Source organism: Haliotis cracherodii, unplaced genomic scaffold (genome assembly GCF_022045235.1).
Source record: "Haliotis cracherodii isolate W230 unplaced genomic scaffold, xgHalCrac1.p SCAF_1, whole genome shotgun sequence".
Lineage (NCBI taxonomy): Eukaryota > Metazoa > Mollusca > Gastropoda > Lepetellida > Haliotidae > Haliotis > Haliotis cracherodii.
This window is the reverse complement of record NW_027266264.1, coordinates 23,272,559-23,283,707: the sequence shown is the minus strand read 5'-3', so window position 1 is coordinate 23,283,707 and position 11,149 is coordinate 23,272,559. Positions and strand designations below refer to the sequence as shown.

Genomic DNA, 11,149 nt, shown 5'->3' with positions numbered 1-11,149 from the left:
ATTTAGGGATTAATTTTACAAACTAGGGCCTGTATAATAAGCACAAAAACATGTCACGTGATTAATTTTAACAACGAAATGTCATGTGACTTGTACCGCATTCAAAATGGCGACCACTATTTCATCCCGGAGCAGGGATATGAAGACGTCGAACTAAACACAAGTATAGACTTATTCTTTTATTTCCTGGAATGAAAGAATGAAAATCTGGATATATAATGAATAAGATTTGGGCCTAGATTAACATGGCAACTTCCATGCGGAAAAGAAAATTAGAAATTCAAGTTTGTAAGGCACATCATTGACCCTCCATGGGCACATAGATCTATATCACTATTATCAGTACCTAACCGAGTCAAAACAAAGACTAGTTTGAGATAGCCGAGAGTCGCAGTGGTGTCTGAGAGTCTAGACATGACCGCTTCGCGGTTTGAGCATGACCTGACTTATCATGATTACAGATTAGTGTTTCCGTGGTGAAATATTCAAGACAAGATTAGATCGTGGAATTTACAGTCTTCATTGAAAATAATAAATGACGAGATTGGCATGTGGGTTAACGCACTATGCGATAGATAAATTACGATACAGTTAACAAGTACATAGGGTAAGACTTCCGCCTGTATCCCCTCTAAAAATATATATGCCTAAAAAGATTGAGAGGCAATGCATTCATATACAACTTTTCAAGGGGGGATACGGGCGGAAGTCTCTAAGACAATTTGCGACAGGCCTCTAGAACAGATTTCAAGAATGATTTCTAAGCCAATAAGATATATGATTTCAAACACAGGGAACTAATTATAGATTGTAGATATAGATGACACAACTGTGTCATCCTGACCGATTTAATTATCTGAACTGTTGTTGAAAATACAGGCCTACACCAACCAGAACCAGATGAGCACTAAACAAACTTTGACCACCCAGTCAAAATGAGGGATGCATGGGTTCTTGAGCCAATCAGATGTCAGCTTTCTAAAATGATTTGACTTCATTTCTTTACCACCTTGATTCAGAAATTTTGATTTGTACAAAAGAAAACCCACACAGAACATAAGTATTCCTTTGATGGTACTCCCTTTAGGATGTAGACGCCATGTCACTCAGTAGTGGGTGAGTGAGTATGGTTTTACGCAGCTAGAAATGGGCTTCACACATTGTACCCATGTCAGGAATTGAACCCGGGCCTTCGGTGTGACGGGGGAACACTTTAACCACTAGGCTACCTGACAACCCTGTCATTCAGTAATGACAGGGTGTATAACAACAACAGAATTATGCAGCTTTATGTTTATCTACATTCAGAAGTTGTCGTGCTCTCGGGAGACAAAAATAAAGGATGCTCGTGTAAACGCATCACTCACTCGTATTGAAAATTTAGAAGCCTCAAACCTGATTGGCTGATAAGAAAGTTCAACAAAGTTCGACAGATATGACCTTTGGAGGTGTCCTCAGATCTCCAAGCAGAGAGATATCATATGAAAGTGTAAGATCTGATTTGAATGACATTTGGTGGATGACCCCTTTCACCTGAGTATCAGTATTTCACCTTATCATCATAAGTCAAAATAATTCCACATCTCGTTCGAGACCAAGATACAGTAGTGAATTGTTTATGTCAATGGGTTGTATAGGTGTTATGATAAATAGTACAGTGTTTATTTGCCATGCAGTGTTTCACCAAATGAAACTATCAACAATAATTTCTTGTCTTGAGTATAGTCACCCACAAGAGTGACACTGTCACCATGTACTAAAGCCACTCAGTGCCATGCATAAAGATTTGATTGAATTGTTTTATAAGGATTGACTACATGTCAAGTACAAAATCAAAGTAAAATCAGAATTATTTTTAAAAAAGAATTCCTGTTTCCTGTTTCTTAACACACACCTCCCCCCCCCCCCCTCGAATTATATAAAATGTATTGTTTGGCTTAGTTTAGAGGTTATACAAGACGTTAAGAGAAACAGCTGTAGATATTATGATTAACATGGCTATATTTGTGACTGTTGACACGTTACATTTCCAATCTTTTTTCATGATGTAGCTGAGGACAAGCCTGAGAATGTACCAAAAATGGCTCTTCAACTGTTTAACAAACGTATCGTGTGTCATCGGAAGAAGCAAACTCTAGCTGTGCTGGCTGCGGTTGTGCTGGTGTTCTGTCTGATGCAGCTGTTCTCCTTGTTGAAGCTGAACATCTTCCGGCAGCAGCAGGGAGAGAGTGTCCTGTATGGAAGCAAACACAACGATGGCAGGAGCACAGGGATACACTATCCTGACAATGACAGGGAATTATTTACAAAATCAAAAGAAACTGGCAACCACAGGAATGTGATACAGGACGATCTGCCACGTGGTGTTCACGTTGATGATGCACACCTGTTCAAACCAAATGATCGATACATGTTCACCTGCATTAAAACAAAGGTAAACACATGGACTTTGAATTTAGACTTTCTTGGCACATGTTAAATCTACTCTCAAATGTTGGGATGTCATGTATATGTATCTCCAGGCAACACATTTTCTTAATTGGTCTACGGATTGCTCCAAACCCTGAAAATAAAAAGTTAACAACTAAATCTGAAAAAGCACTTTTTCTTTTATTCTGTCAAATGCAAATGTAACCAAAAAGGAGTGTGAATATGATAGGTTAAACTGCATGGGCATAAGTTATTATGGGTAAAATAATGAGACATGCTTAATTGTGTGAATATGATAGGTTAAACTGCATGGGTGTAAGTTATTATGGGTAAAATAATGAGACATGCTTAATTGTGTGAATATGATAGGTTAAACTGCATGGGCATAAGTTATTATGGGTAAAATAATGAGACATGCTTAATTGTGTGAATATGATAGGTTAAACTGCATGGGTGTAAGTTATTATGGGTAAAATAATGAGACATGCTTAATTGTGTGAATATGATAGGTTAAACTGCATGGGCATAAGTTATTATGGGTAAAATAATGAGACATGCTTAATTGTGTGAATATGATAGGTTAAACTGCATGGGTGTAAGTTATTATGGGTAAAATAATGAGACATGCTTAATTGTGTGCATATGATAGGATAAACTGCATGGGCATAAGTTATTATGGGTAAAATAATGAGACATGCTTAATTGTGTGCATATGATAGGTTAAACTGCATGGGTGTAAGTTACTATGGGTAAAATAATGAGACATGCTTAATTGTGTGCATATGATAGGTTAAACTGCATGGGCATAAGTTATTATGGGTAAAATAATGAGACATGCTTAATTGTGTGAATATGATAGGTTAAACTGCATGGGTGTAAGTTATTATGGGTAAAATAATGAGACATGCTTAATTGTGTGAATATGATAGGTTAAACTGCATGGGCATAAGTTATTATGGGTAAAATAATGAGACATGCTTAATTGTGTGAATATGATAGGTTAAACTGCATGGGTGTAAGTTATTATGGGTAAAATAATGAGACATGCTTAATTGTGTGAATATGATAGGTTAAACTGCATGGGCATAAGTTATTATGGGTAAAATAATGAGACATGCTTAATTGTGTGAATATGATAGGTTAAACTGCATGGGTGTAAGTTATTATGGGTAAAATAATGAGACATGCTTAATTGTGTGAATATGATAGGTTAAACTGCATGGGCATAAGTTATTATGGGTAAAATAATGAGACATGCTTAATTGTGTGAATATGATAGGTTAAACTGCATGGGTGTAAGTTATTATGGGTAAAATAATGAGACATGCTTAATTGTGTGCATATGATAGGATAAACTGCATGGGCATAAGTTATTATGGGTAAAATAATGAGACATGCTTAATTGTGTGCATATGATAGGTTAAACTGCATGGGTGTAAGTTACTATGGGTAAAATAATGAGACATGCTTAATTGTGTGCATATGATAGGTTAAACTGCATGGGCATAAGTTATTATGGGTAAAATAATGAGACATGCTTAATTGTGTGAATATGATAGGTTAAACTGCATGGGTGTAAGTTATTATGGGTAAAATAATGAGACATGCTTAATTGTGTGAATATGATAGGTTAAACTGCATGGGCATAAGTTATTATGGGTAAAATAATGAGACATGCTTAATTGTGTGAATATGATAGGTTAAACTGCATGGGTGTAAGTTATTATGGGTAAAATAATGAGACATGCTTAATTGTGTGAATATGATAGGTTAAACTGCATGGGCATAAGTTATTATGGGTAAAATAATGAGACATGCTTAATTGTGTGAATATGATAGGTTAAACTGCATGGGTGTAAGTTATTATGGGTAAAATAATGAGACATGCTTAATTGTGTGCATATGATAGGATAAACTGCATGGGCATAAGTTATTATGGGTAAAATAATGAGACATGCTTAATTGTGTGCATATGATAGGTTAAACTGCATGGGTGTAAGTTACTATGGGTAAAATAATGAGACATGCTTAATTGTGTGCATATGATAGGTTAAACTGCATGGGCGTAAGTTACTATGGGTAAAATAATGAGACATGCTTAACTGTGTGCATATGATAGGTTAAACTGTATGGGCATGAGTTATGGGTAAAATAATGAGACATGCTTAACTGTGTGCATATGATAGGATAAACTGCATGGGTGTAAGTTATTATGGGTAAAATAATGAGACATGCTTAATTGTGTGCATATGATAGGATAAACTGCATGGGCGTAAGTTACTGTGGGTAAAATAATAAGACATGCTGAACTGTGTGTATGTAGAATAGGTCTTCAGCAACCCATGCCTGCCGTAAGAGGTGACTATGCTTGTCGTAAGAGACAACTAACGGGATTGGGTGGTCCGGCTCTCTGACTTGGTTGATGCATGTCATCGATCCCAATTGCGTGGATTGATGCTCATGATGTCACTCACTGGATTGTCTGGTCCAGACTCGATTATTTACAGACCGCCGTCATATAGCTGGAATACTGCTGAGTGTAACATTAAACAACAAACAAACAAACTAACAAACAAACAATCAAAGCATATGATAGGTTAAACTGCATGGGCGTAAGTTACAATGGGTAAAATAATGAGACGTACATGCTTAACTAACACTACTTGCATGGGAACATATTGAGATTGCTTTTAAAAATAAAAAAAATATAACTTTTTCCACTTACCAACCATGATAGTTCTCAAGAAGATGTAATAATTTTCTTGTGAGTGCCATGATGGAATCGTGATGTAAGTGTGGTGGTTTCAGAGTGAGATTCCATGGGAGCATGTGAATGATGACTACTGTGACTGCGAAGACTCCAGCGATGAGCCGGGAACTTCAGCGTGTCCAGCCTCCAGGTGAAGGAGATGAGGAATGGGATGGTTGCTTTTACATTAGTTTAACTTGTTCGAATACCCAATCGGAATGTTAGGACTCCTTGGATTAGTAAGATGTTGAATTTATCTATCTGAAAAGAGGTGCTCTTCTGTGTGTAAAAGTATTTCACATATATGAATAAATGATATTTTAGGCTGCAGCTCACTCCATTACAGATGCACCATAGACTGATATATCATATTCACTATTAAGTCATCCTGGGTGCTTAGGAGATTGACAAAGGTGTGTGCTTATTAAGCACAAACTTGGTTAAAATGTCAATGAAACTCAAATGTTGTTGACTGGAATATTGCTGAGTATAGCGTTAAGCAACAAACACAGCTCTTTATTAAAAACTTCATTTTCCACTTTGTTTTAACAAATTTAAGCTTCTGAAAACTTCATATGGGAAGGACATTTTTATGTGTTTTCTTATAAAAGGGTACTTGAATCTATTATTATTTGAAACATGAGAACACAGAGGTTAATGCTGTAAATATGGTACCTGTGTATATATATATATGTTTTACAGATTCTACTGCACGTACCAAATTCCCCACGAAGATGTGCAGTTTGTGCCAGGAAGCAGAGTGAATGATGGGATATGTGACTGTTGTGACGGCAGTGATGAGTGGAGTGGCCACCAGGTACCAAAACACATGCACTTGACAGGTGAGTCATATCGGATTATTGGAAAGAATGTTACCAAGAAGTGTCTGGTAGGGCTGGTATGAGATATATTACCCTGGTACCTGGCCACCAGGTTCCCGAACACATGCACTTGATGGGTGAGTTATATTGGAAAGAATGTTACCAGGAAGTGTCTGGTAGGGCTGGTATGGGATATATTACCCTGGTACCTGGTCACAAGGTTTCCGAACACATACACTTGACAGGTGAGTCATATCGGATTATTGGAAAGAATGTTACCAAGAAGTGTCTGGTAGGGTTGGTATGGGATATATTACCCTGGTACCTGGTCACAAGGTTCCCGAACACATACACTTGACAGGTGAGTCATATCGGATTATTGGAAAGAATGTTACCAAGAAGTGTCTGGTAGGGTTGGTATGGGATATATTACCCTGGTACCTGGCCGTCAGCTTCCAGAACACATGCACTTGATGGGTGAGTTATATTGGAAAGAATGTTACCAAGAAGTGTCAGGTTGGGCTGGTACGGGATATACTACCCTGGGTGCTATTGTACAAAACAACCTTAGCGCTACAACTGTCGTAAGTCTATGTTATGGTATGGGAGTTACGATCACCTTAGCGCTAAGATCGCTTTGTACAACGCCACCCAGGTAAATGTGTTGGGACACAAGATTGGCCACCTGACTTGGTTAGCTGTGATCTTTCATGCAACATACCAGTATTGTAAAAAGTACTGAAGATAACTGCTGGCCTATCATGTGTCATGTAATATTCTTCCTGTTCTTTCATGTTTCCTCTCCATCTGTTTAGTTATGATAACTTTCTTCAACTGGGCCGACAAAGTTTTCTGACTCTGAGCCGACCAGTCCTTGTTTTAGCCCCTTAATGCCAAGCGCCGGGCAGTGTAACAACGTTTACCATCTTTTAGGATCCTTTGGTATGACATGACCAGGGATCGAACCCGCGACCATCTATTCTCTGGGCGGATGATCTACCACAAGACCACAGAGGCTCTCTCTGCAGATGCAGGTCTGATGTAGGTTAATGTAGAAGTTCACTGTAACATCTTCTTTTTACATAGACACTGACTACAATGTCTAGACTGACCAGAAATAGACACCTGACCACAGACTCACTAATAGGCTGTCATGTAGCTGGCATACAGGCCTTGATGTCATTGAAATACTCCCAGTCTTACACCCAACTCACTCACATTGTCCCTTATAGAGGAATCTCAGGAGAAGCACGTCTACCAGTCTCCGTGTGGCAACCACTGTGAGAAGATTGTGCATCTCCGCGGCAAGGAGGAACAGATCAAGCACGAGGGACAGAGGCAGAGGAGGAAGTATGTCGACCTGGCCAAGTCACTTCCCGCATCGCAGAGACAGGTGGGCAACGACATGGTGCTAAGTCACCATGACACCTTCATACCAATGTCATGGTTGGAAAATATTTTCTTGCCAGTTATATTTTAGCCATTTGTGGAGACCACGTTAACATTTGGCCAAACATAAATCACTTGGATTCGGTTACCCAGCCCTGCCTAATGTTTGCTTGCCACCCATCATGTTGTCTGAAACTATTGTGACCAATGCACAAAGCCATCTTGGCTATCCTGGCACTAATTGGTACTAATTATTACTTATTATTACTTATTAACCAAATGTTAGAGGTACTCTCTTTTCTACATTTGTCCAAATCAAACAGTGGGTTTTGAGATAATTGACACACATTCAAAAGATTGCTTCCAAATTGTATCTCATTAACTTCCAAATTACAAGTGAAAGTACAATGCTGTACAATTACCATACAGGTTTAAGGGCAATTGCCCTACAAGTTTTTAAGGTAACTTTTTTAAAGCACAAAAATAACTTTTTGCAGCAATTCACCATTCTGCCTGCGAGGGTAATCGTAATTTATCAAAGGGCAGCAACTCCGGTCCATCACATTTGTTTAGTCTGCCTGATTTGCTCAGTCATTACATTGACATAAGTGAGTGAGTGAGTGAGTGAGTGAGTGAGTTGGGTTTAACGCCGCTTTTAACATTATTCCAGTTATATCATGGCGTGTCAGCTTAATGTGGGAGGAAAGCCCGAAGTGATGCTGAAACCCACGAGTACGGGTATGGTGCTGACAAACCTAGAACATGATCGGGGCGAACCGGGATTTGAACCCACAATCATAGGTTTCTGGCAACTCTGCACAGCGAATCGCGGCGCCTTAGACGACTGGGCCACCCGTGCCCCCTACATTGACATGAGGTGATGAAATGCAGTCAGAGTGACCAAATGAAACAACCACTTTATTATTCATGGATCAGAGAAATGAAAAGATACAGTACAAAACTCGAACGAACAAAATGTGATTGTTAACTATTTGAATGGTATTTTAATCGAATGCAGTCTCTGGTCACTGCCAACACCACCTACAAACGTCCCACTGTCCTATCTACTGACTCCTTATCTGCTTGCAGGAGTATGGTCCAGAGGGGGTGTTCTACCAGCTGGCACAACAGTGTTTCGAGCACCATACCACAGAGTATGAGTACACTATCTGCCCCTTCTCATCCGTTACCCAGCAGAAGTTCCCCCATCCCCGCATCTCCCTGGGGAAGCAACCAAGGTGGGAGAAACAGAAGCCTGGAGACTATGTGCTGGTCATGGCAGAGGGGGATGCCAATCTGTGTCCATTGAATCATGCTAGAAAAACTAAGGTAGGATTGGGGGTAAATCAGACATTACAAAACAAAAAAGATATGTCATATTTGGGGGTTAGATAATGACAAGACAGTATAAATGACTTGATCGTTGCTGCCGTATCACTGTAGATTCTCACACCAATAACAAGCAAGTGATGCACAAAATAAGCAGATGAACATATCACATGCTTTGTATGGGAACAATCAAACTTATATTTCATTTCTCAAATTGTTTTTTCTCAGTCCATATTATTATCCTCTAAACTGATTTTTTCTATTTTCAGATCCATTTCTTCTGTGGTGTTCAGGATCATATTGTGAAGATGGTGGAAAAAGAACGATGTTCTTACTCTGTAACATTCAGCACTCCAGCTGCTTGCAGCTGACATAGAAATGGCATACCATAATGTGCAGCTGACATACCATAGTGTGCAGCTGACATACCATAGTGTCAGCTGACCTACCATAGTGTCAGCTGACCTACCATTTTGTGCAGCTGCCTACCATAGTGTCAGCTGACATACCATAGTGTGCAGCTGACATACCATAGTGTGCAGCTGACATACCATAGTGTCAGCTGACCTACCATTTTGTGCAGCTGCCTACCATAGTGTCAGCTGACATACCATAGTGTGCAGCTGACATACCATAGTGTGCAGCTGACATACCATAGTGTCAGCTGACATACCATAGTGTACAGCTGACATACCATAGTGTCAGCTGACATACCATAGTGTGCAGCTGACATATCATAGTGTCCTGCTGACATTTCATAGTGTGCAGCTGACATACCATAGTGTGCAGCTGACCTACCATAGTGTACAGCTGACATACCATAGTGTGCAGCTGACAAACCAAAGTGTGCAGCTGACATATCATAGTGTGCAGCTGACATACCATAGTGTGCAGCTGACCTACCATAGTGTACAGCTGACATACCATAGTGTGCAGCTGACCTACCATAGTGTGCAGCTGACCTACCATAGTGTACAGCTGACCTACCATATTGTGCAGCTGACATATCATAGTGTGCAGCTGACATATCATAGTGTGCAGCTGACATATCACAGTGTGCAGCTGACATATAACAATGCCGACTTACAATATTTTGAGACATGAGACTATGTTGACCTAGGTTGTCAATAACAGACGTTCTTTGTATTCTTTCATATGCTAACAAACTTCGATATATATGTGTGAGAGTATAATTTGGATCTTCTAAAGATGATATAATAATATTTTTATCAGTGTTTTTGTGCAACATGTATTCAGGATGACAGACTGTGTAAATGTGTGTTTGATGTCCAGTCTTATCCAATAAGTTGGTCATTTTGCTTAAACTGGAGACAATTCTTACAAAACTTCTACCTCTATTACATCTTTAAAGGCACTACTTGTAATAAAGACAAGACACCCATGGCTACCTAGCTGACCGACCAATCATCCAGCCAGCCGTCCGTTAGTAGATGAGTGAAAAAAGTGATGTTGCCACCATCATGACGTCATGGCTTGGGTAGTTACGAGACTACATGGGGACAACTAATTGTGTGATTGACAGTGTTCAAAATTGAAAATTTTAGTTATGGCAGGGATTGAGTAGAGGTAGTATTCTTAGAATTATTAACAATGATTACTATTGTTTGATATTTCATGATTTGTGCATCTCATCTGTTGGTGTCAATAGGGTGTCATAAGCTCAGCACTCCATAAATATTATGGTGATTTGTGGTCATATTCTTCAGACAGACACAACAAAAAGTAATGTCATCCCATTGTTTGGTAATGACATGTCATCCCATTGTTTGGTAATGACATGTCTTCCCATTATTTGGTAAAGACATGTCATCCCATTGTTTGGTAATGACATGTCATCCCATTGTTTGGTAATGACATGTCATCCCATTGTTTGGTAATGACATGTCATCCCATCGTTTGGTAATGACATGCCGTCCCATTGTTTGGTAATGACATGTCATCCCATGTCATCCCATCTCATGAATATTTGTGGGAATATTTTTTGTAGGGAAGACTGAGTTTCTTTGAATGTGTACTGTATATAGAAATATTTCATGATCTCTTTGTTTAGTATATATTGTCACACTGACATTTTTTCAGTACACTTGTCCCAATGATCTGTTGGCATTGTTCATATCAAATCATATTAAATGTGTCAGTTATATGTTTTATGATACTCCAAAATAAAAAAAAAACAATCTCATTCAGATAGATTAAAATTAAATAAATTTACCCCAATACAATACCTCTCTGCATAGCGCATGAAGATCTGACAACCTCTTCATAAAAAGCTAGCTTCAGTTGAACTTTTAATAAGCCAGTCAGCACTGAGTCTTCTAAAGTTACATTTGCGTGAACAAAGCATTCAGTGAAAACAAACTTCAACACCAAGTTCCGAATGTAAATAATAGTGACTGTGCCACACGCTTGT

General features: G+C 38.9%; 1 protein-coding gene across 1 annotated transcript; it reads left to right on the top strand.

The window, feature by feature from the left end:
• The first annotated feature begins 106 nt into the window (after positions 1 to 106).
• LOC139462170 (uncharacterized) lies at positions 107 to 9,095 on the top strand. Its single transcript, XM_071243709.1, has 7 exons — positions 107 to 163; positions 2,052 to 2,434; positions 5,239 to 5,330; positions 5,882 to 6,021; positions 7,233 to 7,393; positions 8,479 to 8,718; positions 8,988 to 9,095. The coding sequence occupies exons 2-7, from the start codon at positions 2,081 to 2,083 to the stop codon at positions 9,087 to 9,089; spliced, it is 1,089 nt and encodes a 362-aa protein (XP_071099810.1). The 5' UTR covers positions 107 to 163; positions 2,052 to 2,080; the 3' UTR covers positions 9,090 to 9,095.
• The last annotated feature ends 2,054 nt before the right edge of the window (positions 9,096 to 11,149 follow it).

What these genes read in the sequence shown, in the direction of transcription:
- LOC139462170 (XM_071243709.1), top strand. Translation starts at nt 2,081, where the DNA reads ATGGCTCTTCAACTGTTTAACAAACGTATCGTGTGTCATCGGAAGAAG. An exon ending in AAAACACATGCACTTGACAG is followed by an intron (nt 6,022 to 7,232) that starts GTGAGTCATATC and finishes TGTCCCTTATAG; the next exon opens with AGGAATCTCAGGAGAAGCAC. An exon ending in TTCCCGCATCGCAGAGACAG is followed by an intron (nt 7,394 to 8,478) that starts GTGGGCAACGAC and finishes ATCTGCTTGCAG; the next exon opens with GAGTATGGTCCAGAGGGGGT.